Raw genomic sequence first — 20,754 nt, 5'->3', positions numbered from 1 at the left:
CTACAGTGACTACTATCCAATAGTTGCCTCTGTTTTTCAGTGTAATATACTGTAACAGAGTACATTTTTTTACTGAACTGTAAATAAACAGCCTCTGCAGAACGCATGGTTTTATATGGGAGAGAGACTATAATATTGTGGCTTGACACTAAGAGCATGGACCTACAATAACTGTATCAACATAACATTTTCATTAAAAAGAGACTGTGACTGGACTAGACTGCCATATTATCACAGGGTTAGATGGGGGAACAGGTGTTTAGTTGGCTTATGTTCTACAAAGCCCATTGGAGATCTAGACTGTAAATAGGAGAAATGGGAAGGGCAGGTAGACAGAGTTTTTCAACCATAATGCATTCTCTTTGGTAGGTAGTATGACTGAAGTCTGTGCTGGGGTCGCCTGATGGGAGGAGACAGAAACGGCTGATACCTCTCTGGAGAATGTGAGTGAAAGGTTACCTTGGTCAGAGTTCAAACATATCGTCAGAAAATAAGTGTGTTCTGCCGTCCTCTGAATTAACTCCACATACAGAGTAGTAATTTGCTGTATATTTTATTTCATAGAGTTAAGTTTGATAAGTGCTGTGGTTTTACAGTATGTCTTTGTTTTATAAGGATACTTGAGTTGCTCATAGATGCGTTTCGTAAAGGCACGTAATGTAACAATGACTCCCATTTGAACCTTGGCACAGACAGCAGAGTCGTAAAAAAGGTACCTGAGCTTTACATTGAACATACCCTGTCTTTGTACACCTCTGGTGTAATAGGTGAAAGGTCATTGACATCCACTGGTACAGAGTACAGAACTCTAAGTACACACGTGACTTTACCTTTCTTTCCATGTTAATCATTAAATCAAGAGACAGACTAAGGGAAGTTTTATAGTTGGACTGTAAATATGTCCAGGTGATACATTTAGGTGAAATTGTGTATGTATGTATTTTTACTAAATGTCTTGTTTTCATCTAATTGAAATATTCATATATGTAGCTAATTTATTACATTCCAAATATACTATTATATGCTAATTTGATCACTTAAATTGATTGTCTAGCGGCTAGCCTGTCCATTGTTCTGTCTTGTGTTCTGACATGGCTCAATAAAGGAGGTTATCTGAAACCACAATACTGCTTCCTCTATAGGAACAGTTCTAAAGAGAACAAATGGAAATCTTCTTCCTGTTACAGCGTGTGACACACTGACCAACTGCTCAACTGTTCGTTTTCTTTGTTAGTAGTATTGCTCTCCACTCTGGCATAATGGATAGGTTGTATCTGCTGCTACTGGTGTGCTTACATTCATTCTGGCCTCACTGCCAACCACTGGACCAAGGTACAGTTTTCTATCTATCACTGTTATCTGTAAGTGTGGCTGTTTTCTATTATCAATTTGAAATTAGACTGTAAAGTAATTGTGCCAAAGACTCATCTGTTTTTGGTTCGAGCACACGAGATAGTATGAAATAAAACGTAGCAGAAGAATGATGTGTGATTGGTCTGCTGTGTTGGTTATACCTGTCCTTTAGCATCACTGCGGTTCATTGGGCTGGGGGACTGGGGAGGACTCCCGCTCTTCCCTTACTACACTCCTCATGAGGAGGCCATCGCTGAGGAGATGTCCTGGGCGGCCCAGACCCTGGGACTGGACTTTATCCTCAGTCTGGGAGACCACTTCTACTATGGCGGAGTGAAGGACGTGGATGACCCACGCTTCAAGGTCAGTTCACAGGAAAACCAAGTTCATATTTCACACTTCAATACACTCAAAACACAGTGGTAATATCATATTGTAAAACGTATGACACTTTGCTAACTACAAAGGGCAGGCTAAATATATTATGATCCATTCTGTGTTGAGATAGGTGTTGTGTACATTGGTGTTGTGTACAGTATCAAATCAAAGTGTATTGGTCTCGTACACAGATTTGCAGGTGTTATGTCAGGTGCAGGGAAATGCTTGTATTCCGTCAGTTCAGTAGAATGTCTCGCAAATACAATACAAATACAGAATAATATAAAAATCTAAACAAGAAATAACGATCAAGGTAGATATATTAGTGAGAATATAAGTATGTGGTGAGTACAGACAATATAATTAGGAAGATAAAATGGTATGTACAGTAGTAGGTATATTACGATGAGCTATTCATGGTGGTTCCGTGTTTCTAGCCACCTAGCTTTGTAACAGAGGGAATGTAGTTTGTTGAGTACACAGAGTGACGTAACACAGATTGATAGATGGAGCTGTATTAAGATGAGAGTGGAGAAGGCACTTTCGCTCAACAAACTCTTCTAGAGCCATCCCACTGGGCACAGACGCCAATTGGAAACAACGTTGATTCAACCAGTGTGTGCCAAGATGGATGTGATTATCTTCTTGTGAATTTTTTTTTAAGTGAAGCAAATGCCTGCCCTCTTGTGGTAGCATATTGTAGATTAACTAGTTCTACAGAGCATTTGGGATATTAGTAGTTTTGCACCACACAGCATGATTTGTAACATAATTATGTTACAATGGATAACAGAAAATAGGAACAAAAAACATGAGCCTTTCCACCATTCTTTGTTCTTTACTTTTTTAATTGACTTGTTTGAATTTGCATCAGTCATTTTCCTGGTTGATAATAATATAATTTTTCTTCCTGCAGCACACCTTCGAGCGTGTCTTCTCTCAACCATCACTCGTTGACGTCCCATGGTACCTTGTGGCGGGAAACCACGACCATCTAAAAAATGTGTCTGCTCAGATTGCTTACTCCAACAGATCGGGGAGATGGTGAGCATCTCTAACGGTGCACTAGATAAACTGTGTGTTTGGATTGTTTTCACCACATCCTGAACACAATATTTAGTCCCACAACTTATAAAGGCTTTATATAGCACACATAAAGGATTCACAAATCCTCTAAGAGAATTTCATGGTATATCAAAGGGTGAAATAAACAATCCCACTAAAAGGTGAATTGCCTAATTGGCACTGTGAATATTTATGACATAAACTTACAGAGGATTTGTGAAGCCTTTATGCAGTGCTAATATAATTATTACTATATGCTATATACTGTACACTGAGTGTACAAAACATTAGGAACACCTTCCTAATATTGAGTTGCTCGCCCTTTTGCCCTTAGAAGAGCCTCAATTTGTCGGTGCATGGACTCTACAGGGGGTCAAAAGCATTCCACAGAGATTCTTCCCACAGTTGTGTCAAATTGACTGGATGTCCTTTGGGTGGTGGACCTATTTTGATACACACGGGAAAATGTTGAGCATGAAAAACCCAGCAGCGTTGCAGTTCTTGAACTTGACACATTCAAACCAGTGCGCCTGGCACCTATCACCTTGCCCCATTCAAAGGCACTTTGGGAGGGGGTTCTAGACTGATGTGTGGAATTGTTTTAAGATGTTCATACTATGGATCCTTTAGCTATTTGATGGGACAAACGTTTGGACACACCTACTCATTCAAGGGTTTTTCTTTATTTGTACTATTTTTCGACATAGTAGAATAATAGTGAAGACATCAAAACTATGAAATAAAACATGTGGAATCATGTAGTAAAAAACAAATCAACATATATTTTAGAGTTTAGATTCTTCAAATTAGCCACCCTTTGCCTTGATAACAGCTTTGCACACTCTTGGCATTATCTCAACCAGCTTCACCTGGAATGCTTTTCCAACAGTCTTGAAGGAGGTCCAACATATGCTGGGCATTTGTTGGCTGCTTTTCCTTCACTCTGTGGTTCAATTCATCCCAAAACATTTCAATTGGATTAAGGTTGAGTGATTGTGTAGGCCAGGTCATCTGATGCAGCACTCCATCACTCTCCTTGGTCAAATAGTCAAATCAAATCAAATCAAATCAAATTTATTTATATAGCCCTTCGTACATCAGCTGATATCTCAAAGTGCTGTACAGAAACCCAGCCTAAAACCCCAAACAGCAAACAATGCAGGTGTAAAAGCACGGTGGCTAGGAAAAACTCCCTAGAAAGGCCAAAACCTAGGAAGAAACCTAGAGAGGAACCGGGCTATGTGGGGTGGCCAGTCCTCTTCTGGCTGTGCCGGGTAGAGATTATAACAGAAAATGACCAAGATGTTCAAATGTTCATAAATGACCAGCATGGTCAAATAATAATAAGGCAGAACAGTTGAAACTGGAGCAGCAGCACAGTCAGGTGGACTGGGGACAGCAAGGAGCCATCATGTCAGGTAGTCCTGGGGCACGGTCCTAGGGCTCAGGTCCTCCGAGAGAGAGAAAGAAAGAGAGAATTAGAGAGAGCATATGTGGGGTGGCCAGTCCTCTTCTGGCTGTGCCGGGTGGAGATTATAACAGAACGTGGCCAAGATGTTCAAATGTTCATAAATGACCAGCATGGTTGAATAATAGCAAGGCAGAACAGTTGAAACTGGAGCAGGAGCATGGCCAGGTGGACTGGGGACAGCAAGGAGTCCTCATGTCAGGTAGTCCTGGGACATGGTCCTAGGGCCCAGGCCAGTTGAAACTGGAGCAGCAGCATGGCCAGGTGGACTGGGGACAGCAAGGAGTCATCATGTCAGGTAGTCCTGGGGCATGGTTCTAGGGCTCAGGTCCTCCGAGAGAGAGAAAGAAGGAGAGAAGGAGAGAATTAGAGAACGCACACTTAGATTTACACAGGACACCGAATAGGACAGGAGAAGTACTCCAGATAAACAAACTGACCCTAGCCCCCCGACACATAAACTACTGCAGCATAAATACTGGAGGCTGAGACAGGAGGGGTCAGGAGACACTGTGGCCCCATCCGAGGACACCCCCGGACAGGGCCAAACAGGAAGGATATAACCCCACCCACTTTGCCAAAGCACAGCCCCCACACCACTAGAGGGAAATCTACAAATCTAGTCCTTACACAGTCTAGGGGTGTGTTTTGGGTCATTGTCCTGTTGAAAAACAAATGATAGTCCCACTAAGTGCAAACCAGATGGGATGGTGTATTGCTGCAGAATGCTGGTTAAGTGTGCCTTGAATTCTAAATAAATCACACACAGTGTCACCAGCAAAGCACCTCCACACCATCACTCCTCCATGCTTCACAGTGGGAACCACACATGCGGAGATCATCTGTTCACCTACTCTGCATCTCACAAAGACATGGAGGTTGGAACCAAAAATCTCAAATTTGGACTCATCAGACCAAAGGACGAATTTCCACCGGTCTAATGTCTATTGCTCATGTTTCTTGGCCAAAGCAAGTCTCTTCTTCTTCTCATTGGTGACCTTTAGTAGTGGTTTCTTTGCAGCAATTTGACCATGAATGCCTGATTCACACAGTCTCCCCTGAACAGTTGATGTTGAGATGTGTCTGTTACTTGAACTCTGTGAAGCATTTATTTGGGCTGCAATCTGAGGTGGAGTTAACTCTAATGAACTGATCCTCTGCAGCAGAGGTAACTCTGGGTCTTTCTTTCCTGTGGCGGTCCTCATGAGAGCCAGTTTCATCATAGCTTGATGGTTTTGGCGACTGTACTTGAAGAAACTTTCAAAGTTCTTGAAATGTTCCACATTGAGTGACCTTCATGTCTTAAAGTAATGATGGACTGTCGTTTCTCTTTGCTTATTTGAGCTGTTCTTGCGATAATATGGACCAAATAGGGCTATCTTCTGTATACCACCCCTAACGTGTCACAAAACACCTGCATTAAGAAGGAAAGAAATTCCACAAACAAGGCACACCTGTTAATTGAAATGCATTCCCAGTGACTACCTCATGAAACTGGTTGAGAGAATGCCAAGAGTGTGCAAAGCTGTCATCAAGGCAAAGGGTGGCTACTTTGAAGATTCTAAAATAAACATATATTTAGATTTGTTTAACACTCTACAATGTTGAAAATAATAAAGAAATAAAGAAAAACCCTGGAATGAGTAGGTGTATCCAAACTTTTGACTCTTACTGTGTATATATTTTTTCGAGATAAAATATTGTATTTGGCCTTTACTACAATTATTATTGTCATGATATATTTTTTTACACATATTTAACCCATTTTATGGGGTAGGCACAAAACTACCTCCATACTCCATACACCAGAATTCTCTCTACGAGTTACCTTCAGACAAGTCCCATGACACTAGTGGAGGTGTTAGAGAAAAACAGTGAACACCATCATATTTGTGACAATGTCTCTTTTCCACAGTGGGGTCAAATTCGTTTGTAGCCCAAACGGTTTGGTCGCTTCAAAACAGAAGTTGGCACATCAGCGGTACCGACTTCAGATGAGTCCCATGACACTTGTGGGGGTCATAGAGCAAAACGGAGAACACCATTGTGCACGTGAGTGAGAGTCTCGCCTTTCCATAGAGTGGTCATAATAGTTTGTAGGCTGTTCGGGCACTACAGACAATTTCGTGAGAAATCGGGATGTCTCATGGTAGGACAAACACAGCTCTAGCTCTGCCACTTTTCCCTGTTGATGTAGAAGTGCGATTGAGACTCATCCAATGCAACATAAAAAAAGATATCTCTAGTTTAAACTGATGAGTTTTGATGGGGATTTAATCGACTCTAGGGGGTTTAAATATTTTGTCTTGCCCATTCACCCTCTGAAAGGCACACACATAATCCATGTTTCAATTGTCACCATGCTTGAAAATCATTATTTAACCGGTCTCCTCTGGTTCATCTACACCGATTGAAGTGACATGAATAAGGGATCATAGCTTTCACATGGATTCACCTGGTCAGTCTGTCACTGAAAGAGCAGGTGTTCTTAATGTTTTGTATACTTAGTGTATATAGCCTTATTAGTTGTAATTAGTTTAAAGTGGGACCCAATATTCATATTCAACTTTTCAGATGCTTTTATCCAAATTGTGCATACACTTTTAGTATGTGATCCCTGTGGGAATTGCCCACTCACCTTTTTGTTGCTTACCAACTGAGCTACACAGAACCATAACGGCTGTGTTCTTCTCTCCTTGTTACCTCAGGAGGTTCCCTGAGTTGTACTATGAGCTCCAGTTCAAGGTTCCCCAGAGTAACGTGTCTGTGACCGTCCTGATGGTTGACACTGTAGTGCTTTGTGGGAACACCTATGAGGGGACCCAGCCCAAAGGAGAAGAGGACCCGGAGGCTGCTGCCAATCAGTTCGACTGGATCAACTCCAGACTGGCAAACAGCAAGTAAGGTCCATATGGTCCAGTTTCCTGGACCTAGAGTAAGCATAGTGGACTGGACTGAAAAGCCCAATGGAGATTTGACCCTGCTTTTCAGTCCAGGACTAGGCTTAATCTAGATTCGAGAAACTGGCCCTAAAACACAACTGGTCAAACACAGCCTCTTAAGTACACTGTTCAATTACATCTGTCAAACCACTGAGGTGGAACAACTTAACACTTAAATAAAACCTGGATGGATTCAATGTTTTTCACGGTTCAGAGGAAAGAAAAGTCTCAGATCTGACAAGTTGTTGTTTGAGTCTCGGGAAAAGAATGTGAAGATTTCAGAGCATGTTTGTCGAGATCCCTGACTGACTCGCCTCCTCCACTCTCAAAACTTCACTCCTCCACTCTCTTCACTCTTTTAATCAAGAGACCTTCACTTCACACCGCTACACATACATTCCTCAAGCTGTTACCGTATGAGGACTAGATTCTCCTGTAACAGAAAAGGTTCAGTAAGCCAGACTTACATTATGAGTAACCTTGCCTGAGACAAAAAAAATGTAGCTCCCCGAAGTGAATGCCTAGGCTTTAGCTCAGCTGGCTAACACAGTCTTGTGTCTATCTTTTTCTCCCAGGTCAGAGTTCATTGTGGTAGCTGGTCACTATCCTGTGTGGTCCATTGGTGATCACGGCCCCACTAAGTGTCTTGTGGATAGACTACGACCACTGCTGAATAAGTATGATGTCACAGTCTACCTGAGTGGTCATGACCACAGTATACAGGTGGGTTATCATGCATGTTAGGACCATATAAATACATACAATAACATGGGTTCAATGTTACAGTTTGAAGAGACAAATGTTACCATTTCAAAGTCACTTATTTGAACAACTGATGTTGACCTGACTTTCCATACTTCTACCAGTTTATCAGAGAGCATGATGGGAGTTCTTATGTGGTCAGCGGGAGTGGGGCCTTTACAGAAATGTCCATTCATAACATCAACAGCTTCCCGACTTCATGGTAACGGTTCTCCAACGCTGTCAACCATACATCCGGTGGATTTGCTTACTTTGAAGTCACAGAGAACAATATGACCATCAGCTACATCCAGACTGATGGGAAATGTGCTTACCAAACCGGACTGGCAAAACGCAAAGTCTGACACAGGCAATGGCATCACGAGATAGTCAACAATCAACTACTGCAGGCCTAATATGCTGACTGTTTCTAAGAGCAAACTGTATCTTTAAGCAGTTTACAAAACTGAAAACATCTCCTCATTCTAGTTCAATTAATCTTTTAACTCTGTTTTCTTTTGGTGAATAATTGTCTTGGACTGTAACAAAAAAAATGAATATGATTTTCTCTGAATTGCAATTCTAATGTCATTTTAATGTTTTGAATGTGTTCTATTTTTCTTGAAAATCCCCGCCCCCAAGAATTGTGTAAAATAATTGTGAGTTGAATGACCTGTAGATGGTGGTGGTTAGATCTTTTTGCAGGAACTATACAAGACTGATGTCTGCTGTGATAAAGATTACGTAACTTGAGCATTCTCACCAGACGTAGTCACATTAACATAACATACCCCACTATTCAACGAAGTCTCATATCAAAGATAAACACATTACCACAAATGAATGGTAAGACTTTATTATGAAAATGCCAATAAAATCAAACAAGAGTACCATATTAGTACCAGACTCTACAGTTATAAAAGTGTTTCATTTTGCTTTGATTATTTTACATCATGTTTTATCATCTAACTGTTTGGTTAACACTGAGTGTACAAAATATAAAGAACACCTTCCTAATATTGAGTTGCAACACTTTTGCCCTCAGAACAGCCTCAATTCTTCGGGGTATGGACTCTACATGGTGTCGAGAGCGTTCCACAGGGATGGAACTTCCCACAGTTATTTCAAGTTGGCTGGATGTCCTTTGAGTGGTGGACCATTCTTGATGCACACGGGAAACTGTTGAGCGTGAGAAACCCAGCAGCATTGCAGTTATTGACGCACTCAAACCGGTGCACAGGGCACCTACTAACATACCCTGCTCAAAGGCACTTACAGTAAATCTTCTGTCTTGCCCAGTAACCCTCTGAATAGCACACATACACAATCCATGTCTCAATTGTCTCAAGGTTTAAAAACTATTATTTCACCTGTCTCCTCCCCTTCATCTACACTGATTGAAGTGGATTTAACAGGTGACATGTATAAGGAATCATAGCTTTCACCTGGTCAGTCTATATTATGGAAAGAGAAGCTGTTCCTAATGTTTTGTACACTCAGTGTAAATATATATTAAATATATATAAGGCAAAATGATTTAGTTTCAACATATAGGCTACTGTATCTACTGATCCCCTAAATGTTTAAAATAACCTAAAATACAAAGATTACTTTCAGAATGGCTACATATAATAAATTAAGCATCTTAATAAAAAATGATATATATAATCCTACTAATCTTAATTTCCCATATGATTTAGTATTCATCAGTCTCCCAAAATCAAGTTATATTTGACCAAAGATTATATCAAGTTAAAACCTAATAAAACACAATAAAATAAGAGTTGGTAGTGTTTCTAAAAGATCATATTCACAGCAGTAGTAAAAGTCACAAAATCAAAAAGGTGGATATTTGCAGCATTGTATGGAAACAAAATATACACTACAGCACATGTACCATATTCACTGTGCAGTTTCACAGAAACAAAATGGTGAACTCCAGTGTTTGACGGTGGAATGTTGAACTGGGGCAGCCCCTGCAGACTCCCTTTCAAAGAGTAAATCCAGTTAAGTTGTACCTTGTATTCCCAAGCATCTGTCAATGATGCACTCCCTTTTCACACACTTCTTAGTGGCACTCCCTCTTTTCCACTTCTGTTGGCATTCCTTCTGCGTTTGCAGCACACCACTGTGACTCCGATAGCCACTACTATGATCATAATGATAAGTAGGATGAACGTAGCAATCACACCGATCCCATACTCTGGAGAGGAAATAGGGATGTGAACCGTTACTTGGCTAGACAGTGATTCACATACACACACAAACACGCACAGGGACTTTTCCAGTGTTGCATTTCACATTCAGTCTAAACATTAGTAATTCATTAGCTTATTTTATCCTTCGCATTCCCATCCCGATTGGCCCACTAGGAGATATGATCAGCACCTCTAACCCTCTTCTCATCATTCCTCACAGCGAGTAAGATGCACATGAATGATTCTACATTTGTAATACTAGGACTTGGCATTAGCTAAGTGGCTAAGGATTCGATATCCTCAGTACCACAGATGCAAATCTCAACTCCCTTAAAAATATAATGGCCAACATGAATTATCGTTACAGAATATATTAAAACAGGGCCAAATTTCCTTTATGAACACAACTTGTCAAAAATATCAAGGCTGACACATGGGCCATGAATGTATTTTAATTATATATATATATATATATATATATATATATATATATATATATATATATATATATATATATATATATATATATATGTAACCTTTATTTAACTAGGCAAGTATTTACAATGACGGCCTACACCGGCCAAACCCAGACGTCTGTAGTGTAGTTTTTTTTATAACCCAACCCTGATCTGGACTTCTCCACAACTTTGTCCCTAACCAATTTGGAGAACTCCTTGGTCTTCATAGTGCTGCTTGCTTGGTGGTGCTCCTTGCTTAGTGGTGCCCCTTTCTTAGTGGTGTTGCAGACTCTGGGGTCTTCCAGAACAGGTGTCTATATACTGAGATCATGTGACAGATCATGTGACAGTTAAATAAAGTCCACCTGTGTGCAATCTAACTAATTATGTGACTTCTGAAGGTAATTGGTTGCACCAGATATTATTTAGGGGCTTAATAGCAAAGGGGGCGAATACATTTTCCATTTTTTGTTGTTGTTTTGAAACAAGTAATTTTTTTCATTTAACTGCATCAATTTGGATGATTTTGTGTATGTCTATCACATGGAATCTATTTAGATGACAGGTTGTAATACAACAAAATAGGAAAAATGCCAAGGGGGATAAATACTGTTGCAAGGCACTGTATAATAATCCCCAGTTTACAATTGGCTCATTCATCCCCCTCCTCTCCCCTGTAACTATTCCCCAGGTCGTTGCTGTAAATGAGAACATGTTCTCAGTCAACATACCTGGTAAAATAACGGATAAATAAAAAAATACCACTTAGCAGATGCTTTTATCCACTAACAGTACAGTGTTTTTATGTGATCCCTGTGGGACTTGAACCCACAACCTTGGCATTGTTAGTATCCTTACCTTCAAAGACAGACTTATCGTCGCCCGGTGAGCACTGTCTTTGACTGAGCTCTCCCAGCTGTTTGTCTGTGCTGCGGGAGGGGATGTAGGCCTGGACGTTGAAGCAGTAACTCACCCCAGGATCTACATCCCTCCTGTCTAACTCTATCTCACTGCTTGCAGAGATCTTTGTTTTCTAGAGGGAGAATTACATGAAGAAGGGCTTATATTATGTCATAAATCTATAAAATATTCATAACACATTCATAAAAACATCTGGTTGAGACGTTGATCAATTACATTCAAACCTATGTTCACCCACTCAAAAAGACAGCCAAAAGTTAGTTTCATTTCTAATGTTTTATCACAACGCTTTCAACCACTTAAAAGCACAGCAAAGTTCAAACGGGAATACAATATCAAATATTTTGTTTATTTATACAACAGATGAATGTGTTATCGCTTTGCTTGGTCAGAACCAAATGACCTGGATTGCGGGTTGAGATTGCATTAAAAGTACATGGTGCAATTAATCAATGCCGTTCAATTCTGCGCAGATTATTACAGTAACTGTGAAGATCTTCACAGACCTGCAATGACCTATGCATGCTATCTTGAACATGCTTTATATGATTACATAAGAAGACATGTATAGCTACGATAGCTCCTAAATGTGACCATGGATGTGTTACTCATTTTAAGGTTGAATGTTACATTAGTTTGTAAGAGAACCCTTAACTTTGGGCTATTTACTGTATTATAAAAGTCATATTAAATTGTGTTTGGTTGACATTACAACCATATATCAACATTTAAAGTCTCTACTGAGTTGGTGATGTGAATCCAACATATTATTAGTTAATTTGTTAATAAGCTAGTTATTGTATTTCAAAGGTAATATTGAATTGTGTTTGGTTGTCATCTCAAACCAAAATCATAGTTTTAAAAAATGGACTAAATAAATCAAATCAAACTTTAAATGAACTTTCAATAAAGTTTGATTTGATTTAGTCTTATTCTTTAACTTAAATGTTTGGTTGCGATGGAGATGTGAATCCAGCATATCAATTATTCATTTGTATACAAACTGGAATTAAAGCCAGACTAAGTTGGTGGCACAGATGGAATATCCTAGCAGATGGAGCATCTTCAAATGTTGATATTTGGTTGCGTTGCCCACCAAACACAATTGAATATGTAAGGGATAAATGCCGACGTTCTGTACATTACCTTGGAAATAATGAACGACTCAGCAGGACAAGGTGAAGCCAAGTTCCTTTGCGGAGTTCATTTCTCCAAGGTAATGTACAGAACAGAGGTATTTATCAAATCAAACGTATTTATATAGCCCTTCTTACATCAACTGATATACCAAAGTGCTGTACAGAAACCCAGTCTAAAACCCGAAACAGCAAGAAATGCAGGTGTAGAAGCACGGTGGCTTGGAAAAACTCCTTAGAAAGGCCAAACCCTAGGAAGAAATCTAGAGAGGAACCAGGCTATGAGGGGTGGCCAGCCCTCTTCTGGCTGTGCCGGGTGGAGATTACAACAGAACATGGCCAATATGTTCAAATGGGCCAAGATGTTCAAATTTATCCTGCTTATACCACAGTTGCTAAAGAAAATAATACCAAAGCACACATTTACCGGTAGTAGAAAAAAAAACTAAGTTTACATTTTCATTTTTATAAGAGATACTTTCTCATATTTTGGTTGCTAGAGACGCGACCCAGTCGTTCATTTGATTAGTTTTATATTTATGGATGCGATCCAGTTGTTCGTTCTATATGTTCCGTTGACTTGCTCGCTGGCAAAGTTGTCCCTTGCTTTCAAGCTAGCCAACTCGCTACAGCTAACACAGTCACGATCTCTTCAACCTCAGGAGGCTGAAGAAATTCGGCTTGTCACCAAAAGCACTCACAAACTTCTACAGATGCACAATCTAGAGCATCCTGTCGGGCTGTATCACCGCCTGGTACGGCAACTGCTCCGCCCACAACCGTAAGGCTCTCCAGAGGGTAGTGAGGTCTGCACAACGCATCACAGGGGGCAAATTACCTGCCCTCCAGGACACCTACACCACCCGATGTCACAGGAAGGCCAAAAAGATCATCAAGGACAACAACCACCCGAGCCACTGCCTGTTCACCCCGCTATCATCCAGAAGGCGAGGTCAGTACAGGTGCATCAAAGCTGGGACCGAGAGACTCAAGGCCATCAGACTGTTAAACAGCCACCACTAACATTGAGTGGCTGCTGCCAACACACTGACTTAACTCCAGCCACTTTAATAATGGGAATTGATGGGAAATGATGTAAAATATATCACTAGCCACTTTAAACAATGCTACCTAATATAATTTTTACATACCCTACATTATTCATTTCATATGTATACGTATATACTGTACTCTATATCATCTACTGCATCCTTATGTAATACATGTATCACTAGCCACTTTAACTATGCCACTTTGTTTACATACTCATCTCATATGTATATACTGCACTCAATACCATCTACTGAATCTTGCCTATGCCGCTCTGTACCATCACTCATTCATATATCTTTATGTACATATTCTTTATCCCCTTACACTTGTGTCTATAAGGTAGTAGTTTTGGAATTGTTAGCTAGATTACTTGTTGGTTATTACTGCATTGTCGGAACTAGAAGCACAAGCATTTCGCTACACTCGCACTAACATCTGCTAACCATGTGTATGTGACAAATAAAATTTGATTTGATTTGTAGCCAGACTACAGCAAAGTAGTCCGGTTCATTATGAGGAGATCGCATTGCACAACAAACACTAAACTAGAAGCTAGCTAAATAGTTTGTTGCTAGCAAACCTACCAATATGACCAAATTCAAAAATACCAGTTTCTGAAAACAGCTGGTCTGTGGGAGGATGTTACAGCATAGCGCTACTTGCGTTATGACTGCAACAGTAGGGACTAGAGATCGACCGATTAATTGGAATGGCCGATTAATTAGGGTCGATTTCAAGTTTTCATAACATTCGGAAATCTGTATTTTTGGGCGCCGATTTTATTTTAAAAAAATACCTTTATTTAACTAGGCAAGTAAGTTAAGAACACATTCTTATTTTCAATGACGGCCTAGGAACGGTGGGTTAATTGCCTTGTTCAGGGGCAGAACGACAGATTTTCACCTTGTCAGCTCGGGGAACTAACCTTGCAACCTTACAGTTAACTAGTCCAAAGCTCTAACCACCTGCCTCTCATTGCACTCCACGAGGAGCCTGCCTGTTACACAAATGCAGTAGAAGCCAAGGTAAGTTGCTAGCTAGCATTAAACTTATCTTATAAAAAACAATCAATCAATCATAATCACTAGTTATAACTACACATGGTTGATGATATTACTCGTTTGTCTAGCGTGTCCTGCGTTGCATATAATCGATGCAATGCTGGGGGATGATTTAACAAAAGCGCATTTGCGAAAAAAGCACAATCGTAGAACGACTGTACCTAACCATAAACACCAATGCCTTTCTTAAAATCAAGACACAGAAGTATATATTTGTAAACCTGCATATTTAGCTAAAATAAATCCAGGTTAGCAGGCAATATTAACCAGGTGAAATTGAGTCATTTCTCTTGCATTCATTGCACGCAGAGTCAGGGTATATGCAACAATTTGGGCAGCCTGGCTCATTGTGAACGAATTAGCCAGAATTTTACATAATTATGACATAACATTGAAGGTTGTGCAATTTAACAAGAATATTTAGACTTTTGGATGCCACCCGTTAGAACGGTTCCGTATATCACTGAAATAATAAACGTTTTGTTTTCGAAACTATAGTTTCCGGATTCGACCATATTAATGACCAAAGGCTCGCATTTCTGTCTGTTATTATGTTATAATTAAGTCTATGATTTGATAGAGCAGTCTGACTGAGCGATGGTAGGCAGCAGCAAGCTCGTAAGCATTCATTCAAACAGCACTTTCGTGCGTTTTGCCAGCAGCTCTTCGCAGGCACAGCGCTGTTTATGACTTCAAGCCTATCAGCCTAATGGCTGGTGTAACGATGTGAAATGGCTAGCTAGTTAGCTGGGTGTGTGCTAATAGCGTTTCAAACATCACTCTCTCTGAGACTTGGAGTAGTTGTTCCCCTTGCTCTGCATGGGTAATGCTGCTTCAAGTGTGGCTGTTGTCGATGTGTTCCTGGTTCGAGCCCAGGTAGGGGCGAGAAGAGGGACGGAAGCTATACTGTTACTGTCATGTTTTGTCTTATATTGTCTTGTCATTATGCTTTCCCTTCTGTTCGTTTCCCCCTGCTGGTCTTATTAGGTTCGTTCCCTTTTTCTCTCTCCCTCCCTCTCTCTCCTCTCTCTATCGTTCCGTTCCTGCTCCCAGCTGTTCCTCATTCTCCTACTCAATCATTTAGTCTTTTCACACCTGTTCCCTATCTTGTCCTCTGATTAGAGTCCCTATTTCTCCCCTTGTTTTCCGTTTCTGTCCTGTCGGATCCTTGTTTGATGTTCGCTGTGCTGTGTCTTTGTCTCGCCCTGTCGTGTCTTGTCTCCCTCAGATGCTGCGTGTGAGCAGGTGTCTGAGTCTGCTACGGTCGGTGCCTTCCCGAGGCAACCTACAGTTAATGGTCGAGTCTCCAGTCTGTCCTCGTCACTACGAGTGGAATTAAGTTTTTTATGTTTTGTTTTCTGCTCTGATTGTCCAGGAGTATTGCTTATATCCTTTACTGGAATAAAGACTCTGTTTTCGCCAAGTCGCTTTTGGGTCCTCATTTACCTGCATAACAGTTACACTGGCAATACTATAGTGCCTATAAGAACATCCAATAATCAAAGGTATATGAAAATCAAATGGTATAGAGAGAAATAGTCCTATAAATACTATATTAACTACAACCTAAAACCTCCAACCTTGGAATATTGAAGTCTCATGTTAAAAGGAACCACCAACTTTCATATGTTCCCATGTTCTGAGCAAGGAACTCAAACGTTAGCTTCTTTACATGGCACATATTGCACTTTTACTTCTCCAACACTTTGTTTTTGCATTATTTAAACCAAATTGAACATGTTTCATTATTTATTTGAGGCTAAATAGATTTGTATTGATGTATTATATTAAGTTAAAATAAGTGTTGATTCAGTATTGTTGTAATTGTCATTATTACAAATAAATCAATTTAAAAAATTGGCTGATTAATCGGTATCGGCTTTTTTGGCCCTCCAATAATCGGTATCGGCATTGAAAAATCATAATCGGTCGACCTCTAGTAGGGACCAGAGAAATTCATGTTCATCACTCACCACGTTAGGTCATCAGATGTTGTAAAAAACATGTCTCTACAAAAACAAATAAATGCTAGCTAGCTACGTTTTTCCTCGTTGGACCTGCGTTTTCAAGGTATCCAATTTCGGTTTGTGTGGTTGTTGGTTTAGCTTTTCTGTAAAGTTGTAGGAAGTACGGTCTGCATGTGTAGGTCCATATTGCATCATGATTATAAGGTGTCCCAATATCTTTTCCAATTTTCCCGATATCCTTTCCAACTATCCTGGTATCTGGTTTTAATGTCCATTCCAGAATGCCCTTCTAGCCAATCAGAAACAACTATTCAACAATGCTGTTGTATAACACAAAATATCATTACATTTGAAATCAACCACAGCTTGAAACTCTAGGCCAATTGTATTGTCTATTTTCAGTCAGATTCTGGGTTGAATTGAAACAATAGCTGTTGAGGACTTTGCAAATGCTATATAGGCCTAAATAGCATCATTTAATAAATATTTGTAATAAAGTATGGTCACATTTCATTTGCTCTGTTAAACCTACCCTTTGGAATGACATATATAGCAACAGTGAATCTATTTTGTTTTTAAGTGGAGATTTTTCAAAAATCATTCTCACAATTGCACATTGGTTATAATCAGTGACAAATATCATAGCTTGATAGGGCTGGGCTTGGTTATAACCCTGGACAGGGGATGAAAGAGTAGATACATTCTCCAGTAGGAGGTGCTGCCAAGCTTATAGTTATTTGTTTTCTGATAGTGGATATTACGTTGAAGATCTGCCATTGCTCTGGATAAGAGCGTCTGCTAAATGACTTAAATGTAATGTAATGTAATGTTTTAAAGGTACAAATTCAACATATTTCATACAAGGTTTGTCTACCGGTATGTTGAAAATTGGTTACCATGATGACATAATCCTGCGGTTGAAATTTTACCCTTAAAACAACAACAATTACAATTTATTTTCCACCTAGATTCCAACTACACTGAAACAACGTTGATTTAACCTCTTTAACCTCTTTCTGTTCTGACCGATTCAGTGGGAGGGAGAGATTTCCCATGCAATATAATCAGAAGTGAGCTTTGCAAAGCTTATATCATCCACTGCATTTCATTTAATGATATTCCTTGACTTGCTCCTTTAAAGGAGCTTACACGATTGACGAATGTCCTCTATCTCACTTGGTTCGGCCCCAGGCTATAGTTCTTTGAGGAAATGTAAATATCTAGTGTAGGGCTGCCATTTTTATTACCCTCCCCTTTAAGCTTACCTTGCCAGTGCTTGTTGCTTTCCCAAAGGTGACTTTGTACTGCAGTTCATCAGCGAAGACGTCCCGGATGGTTCTCTGTTGGTTCTGCTTATTGAACAGGGCTGTGGGAGGGTCTTCTACATACAGGGTGATCTTCCTCTTGTCTTTGCTCACCTCGATCTTGAACTCAGGTCTGCCTATAAGCGCTGGAAGGGAAATAACAGTTGAGATTGACATGCTTGCTTGTCACATTTGAAGCCACTTCGCATGTGGAAAATATAGTATGCACTAGTATGGCAGTTTAACCAAAGGTTTCTATAACAATGGGGTGCTTGTCTGGGTAAATGTGGAAAATGTGTATTGATAAGACTATAGACAGGTGGTAGTTGGATGACTTAGTGTCTTCGTAGGGACAAAATAGTATAAATGGTATGACATCTAGTGTAGGTGGCTGCGATGCAATACTTACTGTCTTCATAGGGGGTGAACCTCTCCGACCTTGTGTGAGGGAACTCTATGAGGTCAGAGTTCACACCACGTAGAGGTTCTGAGAGGACATCAGCAGAGTATATGGCCTTCAGGTCCACCAGAGAGTTGGACAGGTCACACTCTGTCTCCATAGTCCTGATACAGTGTTGGTTCTTCTTTCTGTTCTGACCGATTCTGAAATAAAGAAGATATTTATGATACAGTCACAACATGGTTCTGATACTGTTAGCGTTCCTCTCTCTGTTCTGGCCAATACTGAAATAGACATAATGGTAGGTTTCAGTCAAAGGATTATCATTATCTTCAAACATGTTTTTTTTTGTTCTATTTAGGTCATTCATTGGGTCTGGATTGATATCTTAGTTCAACAATAAGAAAAGTACCACATTTTATTTTAATCTTTGACTTGCATTTGAATATTTATCTCATTGCACCACATATCACAGAAATTGTACTTAAATGAATACAACATTTGTATTCCTTATTTTGTTCTTGAACTATTCACCAGGTTAAGATGCTTCAATTCCTGAAAATCATTTTAGCGGATCTAAAGTGTAGTCTGATCACAACTTTCCTCACATCTTTCCTGCCCTCCAACACATCACCACGACTCTTCAATGTCAGAGACCGAGTCTGGGAATAGGTTAGTGCATACTTACCATGATAATGTTATATAGGCACGGTCTTCTTAATATTTAGTGGAGACATAGGCTAGTGTGTGTGTGTGTGTTTCTCTCTGTGTGTGTGTGTGTTCCGTCTTCCTGTAAATGCATAAACCAGAAATCAGTATGTAAATGCTTTACTTACACAGAATATTCAACGGTGTATGAATAGTTGGTGGGTTTAGGATCCCACATAAGCAGGGTTTTGAAGTTGATAGACAGCCAAGAAACGTTCTGTGCCTTGGGATAGTCCCCTACAAAAAGAGCAAGATCAGTTTAACTACATGTAATGTTAGACATTGACAATGAGTGAAACTTAAAATAATTAGGTACAGTGTGCCTTTTCATGAGAGGGTCACAGGATGCATTGCCTGTACTGTAAACCAGACTGGTTCCAAGAAATTGCCAACAAATAATTAGGACATAATGGCTTTTAAATGCAGTATGATCAATCCATATACTGTCGTTCTAGTGTACAGTGTTTAGTATTGTAGGCTATATTTTAATTGTTCATGATGTTTCTGACTCACCTGAAACACAGTTTGTAAAAAAGAATGCAGAACACAATGTGGTAAAAATGACCCTTTCCATGTTCAACATTGTATATTGCAACAGGTCAGTGTAAAAACAGTAATCCCGTCGAGGTAGAGTTAGGTGAATGCGGAATTTAGACGCACACAGCAGCGGTGGTCTCAAAAGTAATACAGCTCTCTCTTTGTTTAGAAAAATCCCTTTGAACAGGCGCGCGTCTCGGGGGGAACAAATGATGGCAAGATTAGAATGGGGTGGTCGGCGACGATTCACCTCTGATAATTCAGTATCCTTGTCTCAGCCAGCTATATCTGTCAAACGTACTGTCTAGCGATATAAAGACGCGTGTGTCGACCAAATAAGGATTGTCAGGTTTGTGGTTTCATGCCTGGTGGGATGGGCTTATGAGAGTTTATTGTATTGCAACTTGCTGAATTGTATGTGATGAAAATGATCGTAGCCTGTATTTCAAACAGCTGCTGCTGTGTCGCTCCACCAATGCTCGGTCAGAAAAGTATCGACACTGAAACTGCAACAATTTCTAAGAATTACAAGGACAAGGACATCTGTAAATTGAAATGAATTCATGGATTTCACATGACTGGAAAAACTGATATGCATCTGTTGGTCACATATACCTAAAGAAAAAGGTAGGGGCAGAAAACCAGTCAGCATCTGGTGTGACCACCGTTTGCCTCATGCAGCAGGACACATTTCCTTAGCATAGAGTTGATCAGGCTGTTAAATAGTGTCCCACTCCTTTTCAATGGCAGTACAAAGTTGCTGGATATTGGCGGGAACTGGAACACGCTGTCATACACATCGATCCAGAGCATCCCAAACATGCGCAATGGGTGGCATGTATGGTGAGTATGCAGGCAATGGAAGAACTGGGAGATTTTCAGCTTCCAGGAATTGTGTACAGATCCTTGCAACATGGGGCTGTGCATTATCATGTGGCGGATGAAGGTCTCAACAATGGGCCTCAGGATCTTGTCATCGTATCTCTGTGCATTCAAATAGCCATCTATAAAATACAATTGTGTTAATGTCTGTAGTTTATGCTTGCCCATACCATAACCCCACC

The 20,754-nt window shown here is 40.1% G+C and overlaps 1 protein-coding gene and 1 pseudogene across 1 annotated transcript; one reads left to right on the top strand and one right to left on the bottom strand.

Annotated features, from left to right (window-relative positions):
- The first annotated feature begins 361 nt into the window (after positions 1–361).
- On the top strand, positions 362–8,853 carry LOC123991191 (annotated as a pseudogene).
- LOC123991190 (tissue factor-like) lies at positions 8,788–20,049 on the bottom strand. Its single transcript, XM_046292509.1, has 6 exons — positions 19,667–20,049; positions 19,282–19,390; positions 18,455–18,648; positions 18,007–18,191; positions 11,462–11,636; positions 8,788–10,150 (listed from the first exon to the last, which is right to left on the bottom strand). The coding sequence occupies exons 1-6, from the start codon at positions 19,734–19,736 to the stop codon at positions 10,005–10,007; spliced, it is 879 nt and encodes a 292-aa protein (XP_046148465.1). The 5' UTR covers positions 19,737–20,049; the 3' UTR covers positions 8,788–10,004.
- Between the last annotated feature and the right edge of the window lie 705 nt (positions 20,050–20,754).

The sequence above is a fragment of the Oncorhynchus gorbuscha genome, linkage group LG12, assembly GCF_021184085.1.
Source record: "Oncorhynchus gorbuscha isolate QuinsamMale2020 ecotype Even-year linkage group LG12, OgorEven_v1.0, whole genome shotgun sequence".
Taxonomy (NCBI): Eukaryota; Metazoa; Chordata; class Actinopteri; order Salmoniformes; family Salmonidae; genus Oncorhynchus; species Oncorhynchus gorbuscha.
The sequence above is the reverse complement of the archived record's forward strand: the minus strand, read 5'-3'. Positions and strand labels throughout refer to the sequence as shown.

Coding starts and splice junctions, on each gene's coding strand:
- LOC123991190 (XM_046292509.1), bottom strand. CDS start 19,736: ATGTTGAACATGGAAAGGGTCATTTTTACCACATTGTGTTCTGCATTC. Junction 19,391..19,666: donor TTTTACAAACTGTGTTTCAG/GTGAGTCAGAAA, acceptor CTCTTTTTGTAG/GGGACTATCCCAAGGCACAG. Junction 11,637..18,006: donor AAGCAACAAGCACTGGCAAG/GTAAGCTTAAAG, acceptor TTCTCCCTCTAG/AAAACAAAGATCTCTGCAAG.